The 15,324-nt window shown below is 38.5% G+C and overlaps 1 protein-coding gene across 1 annotated transcript in view; it reads left to right on the top strand.

The window, feature by feature from the left end:
• Positions 1-15,192, top strand: part of ZBTB43 (zinc finger and BTB domain containing 43) — a 23,343-nt gene extending 8,151 nt beyond the window's left edge. The window contains exon 2 of the mRNA XM_012639881.1: positions 12,514-15,192. Coding sequence (XP_012495335.1) covers positions 12,537-13,940 — 1,404 coding nt within the window. The 5' untranslated portion in view covers positions 12,514-12,536 and the 3' untranslated portion in view covers positions 13,941-15,192. The remainder of the gene's footprint in view (positions 1-12,513) is intronic.
• Positions 15,193-15,324: the final 132 nt, after the last annotated feature.

Here is a 15,324-nt window from a genome sequence, read left to right as displayed (position 1 = left end):
GCGCGCGCGCTTTAAATCTCTAGATGTTCCATTTAGGTCTCTCTTTTTTTTTTTCCAATCGCTTTCCTTTTTCTACCTAACATGTTTAATCTTTCCTCTACTTTCTTCAACATAGAATTGTCTACCAATTGTATAAATCTCTGTCATTTCTGGGCGATTGATTGATTTCTTACCTCCCTCAGTATCATGGGTTATATTTTTCTGCTTCTTGGCATGCCTGGTGATTTTTTATTGGATGTCAGATATGAATTTTACCTTGTTTGGTGCTGGATATTTTTGTATTATGTAAATGTTCTCAAGCTTCATTCTGGAGCATAATTAAGTTGGAAACAGTTTGATCCTTTTGAGACTTGTTTTTAAGCTTTGTTTGGCAGGACCAGAACTGCATTTTGTTTGGGATTAATTTGTCCCCACTACTGAAGGGCTCTTCTGAATACTCTACTCACGATTCACTCAGGGAACTTTTTTTTTCCCATGTGAGAGGGGTAATGTGCCCACGTGGTAACAAGGTTTGAGGGAGGCACATCTCACACGTGCACATGAAAACCCAATCATCATGCTTATTAACTATAAAAGGGTCTGGGAAACTTCTTCAATTAAATATTTTGAGTATTTCACCTTCTCTGTTTGTTTGGTTCTTTTTCTCAAGGATACTAATTAGCTGTATGTTGATCTCTGTTCTCTGTTCTCCTTCTCTATTATCTTCTCTCTCTCTTTTCATATTTTTATCCTTTTCCTGCATTCTAATATGTTTCCCAAAGTGCCTTGCACATCATTGATTCCATTTTCTACAGTTATAATTCTGCTTCTTCTTGCCTCTGTAAATCTCTGCTCTATTAGTTTCCTTATTTCCTATCTTTAATCAGTCAGCTGCTTTTCCCATGTCATTCTGCTATTTTGTCTCATCTTCCTTATACTTTATTCATACCATGGTTCATGAAGTTTGTGGAAATCATCAGTTTAAAAAATGGTATCTAAAATGTACTCTTTGTCTATTCCTTGCCATGTTTTTCTTTTTTGATATTGTAGAATCTATTCACAAACCCCATGTTGGTTTTATTCTGTTTATTAATTCTTGAGAGGGAAACATTCTGTTTAAGTCTTAAATATTACCTCTTTGTAGGTGGATTATTTGGGGGACCCTCACTGGATAGCTGAATATTGTTAGAATCCACTTTTAGTCCTTAAGCGGATGTGGGGCTGAGCCACGGTGACATGTGGGGTCAGCTTGGGTGGGGTGGCTGCGGCTGGAGCGCAGGCCTTCAGCTCTCAGTTTTGTGCGCTTTCTTTGGTGGTGAAATTGTGATATCAGGAGCCTCTGTTGTCTCTTTGGCCCAGCTGGCAGATGATAGCTATGTGTTTGCCTCCTTCTTAGGGCCCCTGAGCTTCACCCTTTCATATTAAGATTTTTTTTTTTTTCCTGCTCAGGCGACATTCAGCCTTTCGTATACTAATACCATCCACCTCTGAATGTCGCAATCTGCAGGTCCTGTCTGACCCACAGCCCACCCTGGCTTTTAGCTCTGGGCCCTTCAGGTGAAGGGTGTTACTGATCCACTATATCTTTAATTTTTATGGCATGTAGATAACGCTGTTCGCTAGGTTCCAGGACTCAGGCCAATTTTTCCATATTTCTTAGATTATTTCAATCAGTATGTGGTAGATGGGAAGAATTATATACCTATCTTCAGGTCGTCGTTTTACCCTGGTGACACCAAAATTTATAGTGATAGGACATATAACTCTAGGGCATACCAAGTCCCGTCCTCTGAATTCCTCCTAGGTTTGTAATTCTCTTGTGGTACTTTTATTAGGCTTTTCCTTGAATAACAGTGTTGTATGCATATTTTTCATCTCCTCTACCAGATTATAAAATCTCTAAGGACATTGACATTCCTTGATTGTCTTTGAAGTCCCCCACAGTATATAGTGTTTTATGGAGTGTTTTTAGTAAATTAATTACTTCTATAGATGTCTTCTAAACAATTGAAACAGGAGCTGTGTTCTTAATATATAAGTCACAACTGCCTGTGAGTTTGTAAATATTGCTATATAGCAGGAAAACCTATATAAATTTAAGTTTTGCATATGTTAGTAAGGTCAGGGAATACAAAGAAATGCCACATTCACCTAAAATGAAGGGCAGGGGTTTTTGATAGAGCTTGGGTTGAATCTGTGTATTGCTTTGGGTAGTAGTATTAACAGTATTGAGTCTTCCAATCCATGAACACACACTGTCTATTTGTGTCTTTAATTTCTTGTAGCAATGTTTTATAGTTATCAGTGTAAAGTCTTTCACCTCCTTGGTTAATTCCTAAGTATTTTCTTTTTGATGGTATTGTAAATGGCATTGTTTTCTTAATTTCTCATTTGGTTTGTTCATAGTGTATAAAAATGCAACTAATTATTGTGCGTTGATGTTCTATCATGCTCTTTCGTTGAATTTGTTTATTATAATCTAACAGTTTTGTATGGAATCTTAAGGGTATTCTATATACGATCATGTGATTGCAAACAAAAAATTTTCCTTCCATTCCAATTTAAATGCCTTTTATTTCTTGTTTTACTGCTTTGGCTAGAATTTCCAATACTATGTTGAACAGAAGTGGCAAAAGTGGGCATCTTTGTCTTGTTCCTGATCTTAGAGGAAAAGATTTAATACTTTTACCATTGAGTATGTTAGCTTTGGGTTTTTAATATATGGCTTTTATTATGTTGAGGTAGTTTCTTGAGTGTTTTTATCATGAAAACAGTGTTGAATTTTGTCAGATGCTTTTTCTGCATCGATTGAGATGACCATTTAGTTTTTTTTCTTTTACTTCATTCTGTTAATGTGGTACGTTACAGCGATTGATTTCATATGTTGAACCATCCTTGCATTCCAAGAATAAATCTCGCTTGGTGATGGCATATAATCCTTTTAATATGCTGCTGACTTTGGTTTGGTAGTATTTTTTTGATATTTGCACCAGTGTTCATAAGGGATATTGGTCTGTAGTTTTCTTGCAGTATTTTTGTCTGGCTTTGATATTAGGGCACTGCTGGCCTCATAGAATGAGTGAGTTAGGATGTGGTTTGTTCCCTCTGCTTCAATTTTTTGGAAAAGTTTGAGAAAGATTGGTGTGTATTCTTTAAATGTTTGGTAGAATTCACCAGTGAAGCCATCAAGGTGAGATCTTTTCTTTGTTGAGGTGTTTAATCTCCTTGCTAGTTTTGGGTCTATTCCAATTTTCTATTTCTTAGAACCAGTTTTGGTTGGATTTGCCCATTTCATTTAGGCTACCTAGTTTGTTGGCTTACACTTTTCATAGTAGTCTCCTATAATCCTTTTTATTTCTCTAAAGTCAGTAATGACTCCTCTTTCACGTCTTTTAATGATTTGAGTTTTCTCCTTTTTTTCTTAGTAAATATAACTAGAGGCTTGTCAATTTTGTTGATCTTTTTAAAGAATCAACTTGTACTTTCATTGATTTTTCTCTATTTTTCTATTTTCTATTTTGTTTATCTCTGCTCTAATCTTTATCATTTCCTTCTTTTTGGTAGTTTTTGGTTTAGTTTGCCTTTCTCCTGTGTCATTAAGTGTACAGTTAGGCTATTGATTTGAGATCTTTCTGCCTTTTTAATATAGTTATTTACAGCTATAAATTACTCTCCAAACACTGCTTTTGCTTCTTCCTCTATGTTTTGGTACATGTGTTTGCTGCTTCCCATAAGTCTTGGTATATTCCATTTGTTACAAAGTATCTTCTGATTCCCTCATGATTTTTTCTCTGACCTATTGATCATTTAAGAATATTGCTTAATTTCCACAATTTGTCTGTTTTTCAGTTTTCTTTCTGTTACTGATTTATGGTTTCATTTCATTGTGGTTAGAAAAAATACTTTGTATGATTTAAGTCTTTTTAAATGTATTAAGACGTTTTGTTGTTTGACATATGGTCTAGCCTGGGTAATGTCCCATGTGCACTTGTTGGATGGCATGTTCTATACAGGCATACTTTGTTTTATTGTGCTTCACAGATAATTGTATTTTTTACAAATTAAAGGATTGTGGCAACCCTATATCAAGAAAGTCTATCAGTACCATTTTTCCAACACTATGTGCTCACTTTGTGTCTCTGTGTCATAGTTTGGTAATTATCACAGTATTTCACACTCTTTCATTATTATTACATCGGTTATGCCAATCTGTGATCAGTGATCTTTGATGTTAACTATTGTAATTGTTTTGAGGCACCATGAACCACACCCCCATATAAGACGCAAACTTAATCAATAAGTGTATGTTCTGAGTGCTCCACCGACCAGCTGTTCCCCTCCCCCTCTTCTTAGGCCTTCCTATTTCCTAAGACACAGCCATACTGAAATTAGACCAATTAATAACCCTGCAATTGCCTTGAAGTGTCAAGTGAAAGGAAGAGTCACACATCTCTCATTTTAAATGAAAAGCTAGAAATGGTTAAACTTAATGGCAAAGGCATATCAAAAGCTGAAATAGACTGAAAGCTAGACCCCTTGTGCCAAACAGCCAAGTTGTGAATGCAAAGGAAAAGTTCTTGAAGGAAAGTAAAAGTTCTACTCCAGTGAACACGCAAATAAGAAAGCGAAACAGCCTTATTGCTGATCTAGAGAAAGTTTTAGGTGTCTGGATAGAAGATCAGACTAGCCACAACATTCCCTTAAGCCAAAGCCTAATCCAGAGCAACACCCTAAACTCTCTTCATTTCTATGAAGGCTGAGAGAGGTAATGAAATTGCCAAAGAAAAGTTGGAAACCAGCAAAGATTGGTTCATGAAGTTTAAGTAAATAAGCTGTCTCCCTAATGTAAAAGTACAAGGTGAAGCAGCAAGTGCTGATGTTGAAGCTGCAGGAAGTTATCCAGAAGATCTAGCTAAGATCATTGATGATCTTAAGGATCTGAAGAATTAAGGGCCCTATATCTAAATCTACTCTGCTTATGCTGTATAGGTGGCACAGCAGAGACTGGATGACAGCACATCTGTTCACAGCATGTTTTACTGAATATTTTAAGCCCACTGTTGAGACCTACTGCTTAAAAAGATTCCTTTCAAAATATTATTGTTCATTGACAATGCACTGGGTCATCCAGAAGCTCTGATGAAGATATATAAGGATGTTGATGTTGTTTTCATGCCTGCTAACACAGTAGCCCATGGATCAAGGATTAATTTTGATGTTCAAGTCTATTGTTTAAGAAGTAGACTTTATAAGGCTATACCTTTCATTGATAGTAGTGATTCCTGTGGTGGATCTGGGCAGAGTAAATCAAATGCCGTCTGGAAAGGGTTCACCATTCTAGATGCCATTACGAATATTTATGATTCATGGGAGGAAATAAAAATATCAACATTAATAGGAGTTTGGAAGAAGTTGATTCCAACCCTCATGGATGACTTTGAAGAGTTCAAGACTTCAGTGGAGGAAGTAACTGCAGATGAGGTAGAAATAGCAAGAGAACTAGAATTAGAAGTGGAGCCTGAAGATGGGACTGAATTGCTGCAATCTCATGTTGAAACTTGAACAGATGAGGAGTTGCGTCTTAGGGATGAGCAAAGAAAGTGGTTTCTTGAGAAGGAATCTACTCCTGGTGACCATGCTGTGAACATTACTGAAATGACGACTAAGGATTTAGAATATTACATAAACTTAGTAGATAAGGCAGTGGCAGGGTTTGAAAGGATTGGCTTTAATTTTGAAAAAAGTTCTCCTTGGGCAAAATGCTATCAAACAGTATCACATGCTGCAGAGAAATCTTTCATGAAAGGAAGGGTCAGTTGATGCAGCAAACTTCGTTGTCTTATTTTAAGAAATTGCTGCAGCCACCCCAGCCTTCAGCAGCCACCACCTGATCAGTCAGCGCCCATGAACATCATGGCAAGACTCTCCACCAGCAAAAAGATTACAACTCGCTGAAGGCTCAGATGATCATTAGCATTATTTAGCAATAAAATATGTTTAAATTAAGGTATGTATATTGGTTTTTTAGACATAATGCTATTGCACACTTAATAGACTACGGTGTGGTATAAACATGACTTTTATATGCACTGGGAAACCAAAATATCTGTGTTGATCACTTTATTGTGGTGTTCTGGAACTGAACCTGCAATATCTCCGAGGTATGCCTGTATATGTCTTCAGGTTTAATTGATTTATAATGTTGTTCAAATCGTCTGTTTCCTTATACATCTGTTTGGTTTTTCTGTCCATTCTTGAAATTGAGGTTTTGAAATCTCCACCTGTTGTCGTAGAACTGTATATTTCTCCCTTTAATTCTGTCTACTTTTGCTTCATATGTTTTGGGGTTCTCATAATAGATGTGTATATGCTTATAATTGTTATGTTTTCTTGATAGATTGAATCTTTTTAATCAATATATAATGTCCTTTGTCCCTTACAGCCTCTTTGACTTAAAATCTATTACTTTTAATAATATAGCCACCTCAGATCATTTTTTGTTACTCTTTACATGAAATATCTTTTTCATCCTTTTGCTTTCAACCTCTTTGTGTCTTTGTATCTAAAAGGGAGTATCTTGTAGACTGCATGTAAGAGAGTCATGTTTTTTAATCCATTCTGCCAATTTCTTCCTTTTCATTGGAGAGTTTAATTCATTTGTATTTAAAGTAATTACTGATAAGGAGAGATTTACTTCTACTTAGCTATTTGTTTTCTGTATGTCTTATATGTTTTTTTATTCCATAAGTTCCTTCATTATTACCCTCCCTCCCTTTTTAATAATTAGGGTTTTTATTTGTAGTGCACCATTTTGATTCTTTTCATGTATGTTTTTAGTTGTTTTCTTAGTAATTACTTTAGGTTTAAAATTACCATTTTACACTTACAACAACCTAGCTTGAATACCAACTTAGTTTTAGTTCAGCACTGTTGCTGTGTATCTCCTATCCCTCCATCTTCATGTTGTCATTGTCACAGATTGCATCTTTATATATTGTGTGCCTGTTAACATAGAATTATAATTATTGTTTTATACATTTGCTTTTTAAATTATATAAGGAAAAGAGTTATAAACCAAAAGTACAATTTTAGTGGCTTTTATATTTAACTATGTAGTTAACCTTTATCAATATTTTTTATTATTTTAATACGGCTTTAAATTTCGGTCTAGTGTTCTTGCTTCTCAGCTTAAAGGATCCCTTTAGTATTTCTTGTAGGGCAGGTCTAGTAGTAATGAACATCCTTAGCTTTTGTTTATCTGGGAGTGTCTTAATTTATCCTTCGTTCTTTAAAGGACAGTTTTGCCAGATATAGAAATCTTGTTTGACAGATTTTTTTTTCTGTAAGATATATTGTCCTATTGCCTTCTGGCCTCTGTGGTTTCTGATGAGAAATTAGCTGTTAATTTTATTGAGGATCCCTCCTCTCTTGGGCTTGCAGGATTCCCTTTCTCCTGCAGTTTGACTGTAACTTGTCTCAGTGTGGATGTCTTTAACTTTATCCTACATGGAGTCTGTTGAGCTTCTTGGATGTGTGGATTCGTATATTTAATCAATTTTTGGAAGTTTTTGACCATATTTCTTCAAATATTCTTTCAGTGCCTTTCTGTGTCTCTTCTACTTCCAGGACTCCCATGATGTGTATGTTTGATGATGTCCCACAGGTATTTCAGGTTGTATTCATTTTTCTTCATTCTTTCTACTCTTCAGACTGGATAATGTTAATTCCTTTAACTTTGAGTTTGTTGATCTTTTTTTTTTCTTCTGCTTCCTCAAATGTGCCATTGAACTTCTCTTGTGAATTTTTAATTTCAGCGTGTATTAGTTTGCTAGGGCTGCCGTAACAAAATACCATGGGTTGGCTTAAATAATGGAAGTTTATGTTCTCACAGTTCTGAAGGCTAGCAGTTCAAGATCAAGGTGTCAGCAGGCGTGGTTTCTCCTGTGGCCTTACTCCTTGGGCTTGCAGATGGCCTCCTTCTCACCAGGTCCTCACATGGTCTTTTCTTTGATTATATGCATCCCTGATATCTCTTTGTGTGTCCAACTTTCATCTTCTCATAAGGACACTAATCATATTGTGTTAGGGCCCACCAAAACAGCCTTATTTTAACTTTATCACCTCTTTAAAGATGCTATTTCCAAATATAGTCAAACTCTTGAGTACTGGGCATTAGGGCTTCAACATGCGAATTGGGGAAGGGGATAAAATTTAGCCCATAACACAGCTATTATACTTTTCAGCTCTAGAACTTCTATTTGCTCCTTTTATAATTTCTATCCTTTGAGATTATTCTCCTGATTTTCTTTAGTTCTTTATCCATAATTTTCTTTAGGTCTTTGGATATGTTTAAAATAGTCTATTTAACATCTGTGATTAGTAATTCTAACGTCCGAATTTCCTTGGGGACAGTTTCTAATTCTTTTTCCTGTGAATGTACCATATGTTCCTCTTTCTATATATGCTTCTAATTTTTTGTTGACAATTGGACATTTTGAGTATTATATTGTGGTAACTCTGGAAATCAGATTCTCCCCCTCCTCAGGAATTGCTCTTGTTACTTGTTGAGGCTACAGTGGTCTGTTTATGTAGTGACTTTTCCAAATTATTATGCAAGGTCTGTATTCCTTATTGGGTATAGTCACTGAAGTTTCTTTCTATATATGCAGTCTGCTTGGGACCAGATAGAGATTTCCTGAAATGTCTGGATCTGATCTGGGTGTGCGTGTTGGGTGGGGGGATGTTCTTAAATCTTATGATACAGGCCACCAGAAGCTACTGCAGCCTGAGGGGGCCAAATCAAAGCTGTGTAGGTCCACCAGACTCATGAAAATACATAACCCCCAATTTTTGGAGGACAAGGTTCTTACTCCTGACTGTCTACCCTGGCATCAGCCAGTTGCTTTAGGAATATGGGCCACCTTCCAGCAGGCTGTGGCAGGTCTAAAGAATGGGGGATTCGCGTATGCTGCCCCCTTCTGAGATTCGGCAGTCTCTCCCTTCCTGCATTTGTGCTAGGAGTGTCTGACAAGCTTCCAGGGTTTGAAATAGTGATTCTGATCGATCTTCCAGCTTCTTGGTTGTGTTGGTAGAGGGACCAAGTGTGGAGTTTCCTCCTCTACCATTTTCCATAATCTCACTTTCGGCATTTATTTTTGTAGAGTTGTTTTTGTATGTCTTATTTTCAGTCATTTCTAATTCTACCACAGATACTTGAACTTCATGAAAAAAATGATGGGTTATTCAATAAATGATGTTGGAAAAATAGGCTAGCCATTTTGGAGGAAAAAGGGCTGAGTCCCAACCTTACTCTTTTTTTTTTTTTTTTAGACAGAATCTCACTGTGTTGCCCGGGCTAGAGTGCCGTGGCGTCAGCCTAGCTCACAGCAACCTCAAACTCCTGGGCTCAAGCGATCCTACTGCCTCAGCCTCCCGAGTAGCTGGGACTACAGGCATGTGCCACCATGCCCGGCTAATTTTTTCTATATATTTTTAGTTGTCCGATTAATTTCTTTCTATTTTTAGTAGAGACGGAGTCTCGCTCTTGCTCAGGCTGGTCTCGAACTCCTGAGCTCAAACAATCCGCCCGCCTTGGCCTCCCAGAGTGCTAGGATTACAGGCGTGAGCCACCGCGCCCGGCCCCAACCTTACTCTTTATGCCAAAATAAAGTCCATGTATTAAAGGTTTAAATATTTATTTTTTAAATGGTATCAGGATAAAAACCTAAACAATTATTTTTATTTTTAAAAATAATTTTGGAGTTGAGAATGCCCTTCTATGTCTCACACAAAACCCTGGGGCCATAAAAGCACAGGATGGTTATTTTACATAAATTTCACTGTGGCAAAAAAAATTCTATAAAGTCAGCTACCTGAAAAAAATTGCAACATAGGATAAAGATAATTTATCTGAATTTGCAAAAACCCTGCTAATAAGATTGATTGCCCAATTTGTTTGAGCCAAGGATATGACTAATTTATAGAAAGAAAACCACAAATAATCAGTAAACATGAGTACAAAGTATTAGCCTCATCCATAATTAAGGACATGCAGATGAAAACAGCAGTGGATTGTGTCAGAAAGGATATTTGCACACTCTTTTTTTCTTGTTTAATGACATTCAGTCTTCGTAAGGGTGTGGGAAGTAGACAGTGTCATTTACTGTTGGTCAGGGTGTGATGTAGGGCAAGCTTTCTGGCAAGTGGTTTGGTAATGTCAAATATGCAGCCCCTTAACCCAATAATTGCAGTGCCCCTGGAAGAAATTACCCTACAGATATTTCCAAAGGTATGCCAAGATAATTATATACAGATATCCATCACAGCATTGCTTGTAATTTCAAAACCCCAGCCAACTGAAATTCTATAAGAAGAGAATTGCTTAAATTATGATACATCCATATAATAGGAAACAATGTGGCCATTAAACAGAATGAGTTAGCTCTTTTTGTACTAATGTGGGAAGATCTCCAAGATATATTAAGTGAAAAGCTAAGTGTAGAATAAAATGTAGGTAATGAATCCATTTGAGTAGGGATTTTTAAAGGATATATATGATTTATTCTGATATATGCACAGAGAAGTTTCTAGAAATATATACAGGAGTTTAATGATGATTTCCTATGGGGGTGACTAGGAATAAATGATGGAGAGATTTTTTTTTTTACACCTTTCTATAATTTTTTTACATGTGCATGTATTATCCTCCTCCTCGCCCCCCCCACCCTTTTTTCAGATAGCTAAGAACAAGATTCTACAGTGGTGAGATGTAACAGAGAATCTGTTCACCCAGATGTAGTTCTCAGAATATTCATGCTTCTAGTCTATTCATTTATATAGTCAGCTTTTCCTTTTGAAACTACAAATACCTAAATAGTTTATTTCATCGTCTGTTTTTGTTTTAAATTACTATGAAATGTTTTAAGATGTATAAAACCATAAATTAATACTTCATTCTGAAGACACTGTCTTACCTTTTAAAATTATTAATGACTAATTTGGCATTTTGGCATCTTAGAGGAGGCAGAGTGGTGTGATAGGAAAAATAGCATAGACTTTGGAGTCATACAGACCTGGATTCACATCTCAACTTAATAAAAACTAGCTTTTAACCTTGGGAATGTCACTTAAAATAGCTAATCTAAGAATATCAAGCCCTACATTTGCAGTGTAATTATAAAGATTAAGTGAAAAAAGGTATACAGTGCTTGGATATAGTAATTATTCAAGAAATGTTTGTTTCTTCTCATCATCTCTCCCTGTCCTTCAAAGATGACTTTCGGTCTGTTTGGGTTGTCTGATTCTTTTATGTCATGCTTAGAAAACTTGGTGTTTAGCAGTGTTTGGGTATAGTATTAGAACAAGGTGACAGATAGCATTGATAAATCATTTGGGTGTTTTTGTTTGCTTTAATTCGCTATGGAATTATGGAACATGAAGGATCTCTAGCGGACTCATCTTGACTGCATTTGTTAGGAATTGCCTCTAATGCTTGCCTTACTCCACACAATATATTTACAGTAGCAACACAGGTAATCTCTTGTTCTTTGTTAGAACTTTGTCTTCTGATCAAGTCCATTCAGTAGCCAGGACAATACTTACCATCTTCTTTGGTCTATAACTCTTTAGACAGTGTGGAGACCACCAGGCAGAAAGAATTCCTCGCCTTGCAGTTTCATTCTGCTTTACATCATTAGAAGCTCTTAAAGAGCTAAAATTCTGACAGCAGCTAGAGAAACCTGCATTGCTCAGGGCTCAGTGACTATGCCCCTTTGTGCTGACAGACCAAAGGCACAATTGTCTTGGCGCCACCGCTCCAGCCCCCTTGCCCTTCACTCCATCACTGGACTCTAGGCTAGTGGTCTCCTTTCAGTTCCTTGCAATTGCCAGTTTCATTCCTACCTCAGAGCCTTTGCATATGCTCTTCCTTCCCACAATTCTGTTTTCCCTCCCTCACCACAACTTATCAAACGTGAGTGGAATCTGAGGCTTAAAAATTCTCTTGTTTTGAGCCAGGTGTTGGTGGGCACCGGTAGTCCCGGCTACTCGGGACGCTAAGGCAGGAGGATCACTTGAGCCCAGGAGTTCGAGACTGTAGTGAGCTATGATCCCACCTGTTAATAAGCACTGCATTCCAGCCTGGGCAACATAGGGAGACCCCATCTCAAAAAAAAAAAAATCGTATTATGATTTTGATAGGTATCATGTTTGTTTTAACTAGAAATATTTACAGTAATTATTTTACTTAGGGGATTTGTATAGCTTAGAAATCCAATCACTGGAACCTGTTCTCTCCACAGACAGAGGCAAAATAAAGAGTTCCATGAAGAGTGGCGGTGGTCCCTGCTTTTGGCACACTCACACCTGCAAGCCTTGCTCTAGGGAATGAATCCTTCACCCACTAGTGCCCATAGACTAGGGACTTTATATAATAGAACTTTGGAACCTACCCTAGTTTTTCTTAATGATGGAGAAGGGGATGGAATAAGTTTCTCTTTGGGCTGGAATTCGTACTAATTTTTCTTTCTCTTATAGCACTGAACAAGATTTGTGATGAAATGGAGCCTGGAACAAACTCTTTTCGAGTAGAATTTCCTGATTTTTCCAGCACCATTCTACAGAAACTGAACCAGCAGCGCCAGCAAGGACAGTTATGTGATGTCTCCATTGTTGTCCAAGGCCACATTTTCCGGGCACACAAAGCTGTTCTTGCTGCAAGTTCGCCCTACTTTTGTGACCAGGTACTCCTGAAAAATAGTAGGAGAATTGTTTTGCCTGATGTGATGAACCCAAGAGTGTTTGAGAACATTCTCCTGTCTAGTTATACAGGACGTCTGGTAATGCCTGCTCCAGAAATTGTTAGTTACTTGACAGCAGCAAGCTTTCTCCAGATGTGGCACGTGGTAGACAAATGCACTGAGGTTTTAGAGGGAAACCCTACTGTCCTTTGTCAGAAGCTAAATCATGGCAGTGACCACCAGTCTCCAAGTAGCAGTAATTATAATGGCCTGGTAGAGAGCTTTGAGCTGGGCTCTGGGGGTCATACTGATTTCCCCAAAGCCCAAGAACTGAGGGATGGCGAGAATGAAGAGGAGAGCATCAAAGATGAGCTGTCATCTCAGCTCACCGAGCACGAGTACCTGCCCAGCAACTCGTCCACAGAGCATGACCGGCTGAGCACTGAAATGGCGAGCCAGGATGGGGAGGAGGGGGCCAGCGACAGCGCCGAGTTCCACTACACCCGGCCCATGTACAGCAAGCCCAGCATAATGGCTCACAAACGCTGGATCCACGTGAAGCCTGAGCGCCTGGAGCAGGCTTGCGAGGGCATGGATGTGCACGCAGCCTACGACGAGCACCAGGTCACTGAGTCCATCAACACTCTGCAGACAGAGCACTCGATCCAGCCTTCAGGGGTGGAGGAGGACTTTCACATCGGGGAAAAAAAAGTGGAAGCAGAGTTTGACGAACAGGCTGATGAAAGCAATTACGATGAGCAGGTGGATTTCTATGGCTCTTCCATGGAAGAGTTTTCTGGAGAGCGGTCAGATGGGAATCTAATTGGGCACAGACAGGAGGCTGCCCTAGCAGCAGGCTACAGTGAGAATATCGAAATGGTCACGGGAATTAAAGAAGAAGCTTCCCACTTAGGATTCTCAGCCACCGACAAGCTGTATCCTTGTCAGTGTGGGAAAAGTTTCACTCACAAGAGCCAGAGAGATCGACACATGAGCATGCACCTCGGTCTCCGGCCTTACGGCTGTGGTGTCTGTGGTAAGAAATTCAAAATGAAGCACCATCTCGTGGGCCACATGAAAATTCACACGGGCATAAAGCCATACGAGTGCAATATCTGTGCAAAGAGGTTTATGTGGAGGGACAGTTTCCACCGGCATGTGACTTCTTGTACCAAGTCCTACGAAGCTGCAAAGGCTGAGCAGAATACAACTGAGGCTAACTAAAAATAGGATCTGGCCCTTGAGTGGCATGCACAAAAATAAACTATGGTAATTAATGCAAATCTGGGCACAGATGATGCGAGCTACTTGCTATTATGAGAGAAGCTTAAAAAAAAGGAAGATATTTCTGAAAGACCAGCTCTAAGTAGGCCAATTAAAAAATCTAATTCCTCAAATTTGTGTGTTCCAGTCCTGGCCTGGAATGGGTAATGGGGGCAAGTTAGCCCACGGCCCAGCTGGCAAGGTAAACCTTCAGGCCAGTCGTGATTGCAGCAGGTGGACTTAGACACCTGCACTTGGAACTGGACTCCAGCCTACCAGTTCCATTTCACGTGGCAGCAGTTCTTGATCACTCCTTATTACGAGGTCATGCGGAAATTTTTTTGCTCTTACTATAGATACTTAGGTAATGTGGATTTGTTCTGGTAGCTGCTTCACTGAATGAAATGCTCCTTATGTAAAAGCTATAAATAATGTGATTCCTAGGATGAGCAATTGATTAACAGAGCTCTCTTGTCTGGTTTTATTCTTTCTAAAGGGTATTCTAAGTAAAACTATAGAGATGCTAGAGGATGACATTCTAAATATGAAACAAATAACTTACGGTACTAGCTTCAATTTCTGTAAGATGCCACTATTGTCACAAGATGTTTCAAACTCTTGGTAAGGGAAAATTTTGTATTTTAGTACTAATGTTGAGTTTGAACAGTTGTATCTAATTGTAATTCTCTACGGTGCCAGAGATAGGTATTTCTAATTGGTTTGCGGTCCCAAATCCTATGCGTTTAATTGTAGCGTCCACGCAGTGGGATCTACTCTGCAAATGGTAGGCATCTAGCCTGCTGGGACTCTGACCACAATCTGCTGCCGTCGCTCTGTCTTAGATCATGGTGCTTCCCAAAGAGGACAGTCAGTGACCACAGTTAGTGGGAAGAAGCCAAAAGCCATGGCTGGGAGTTACCTGTGAACTTTAGGAGTTAATGGAGTGCTACAGTGACACTCCAACGAACAGAGTGAGAGTTGTGGAGAAGCAGAATTTTAGGAGTGGCAGGTTATACTTGAGGGAGGAAAAACTGCCCAAGAAAAGCATCTTGAGAATACACTGATGGGGGAAATACTCTTCAGAGAGGTACAGAGCTAATCCTGCCAGCTCTTTATGAGTGCTGGAATGTGTTTTTAAAAGGGGAAAGGAGTCCTAATTTTAGCAAAGTAGTCTACAGATTCATGCTCCCAAATCGTAGATAAAGCTGCTTAAATTTACAAGTCCACATAGCTATACCTACCAAAAAAACAAAAAAAGCAGCTATCCTTAGACGTTTTCTGCTGTCAGTCAGATTTTTTAGGCAAAAAAGAAAGCATATATTCAGAATGCTTTTAAGCTGTGTAA

Source organism: Propithecus coquereli, unplaced genomic scaffold, assembly GCF_000956105.1.
Source record: "Propithecus coquereli isolate 6110/MARCELLA unplaced genomic scaffold, Pcoq_1.0 Scaffold142, whole genome shotgun sequence".
Lineage (NCBI taxonomy): Eukaryota > Metazoa > Chordata > Mammalia > Primates > Indriidae > Propithecus > Propithecus coquereli.
The sequence above is the reverse complement of the archived record's forward strand: the minus strand, read 5'-3'. Positions and strand labels throughout refer to the sequence as shown.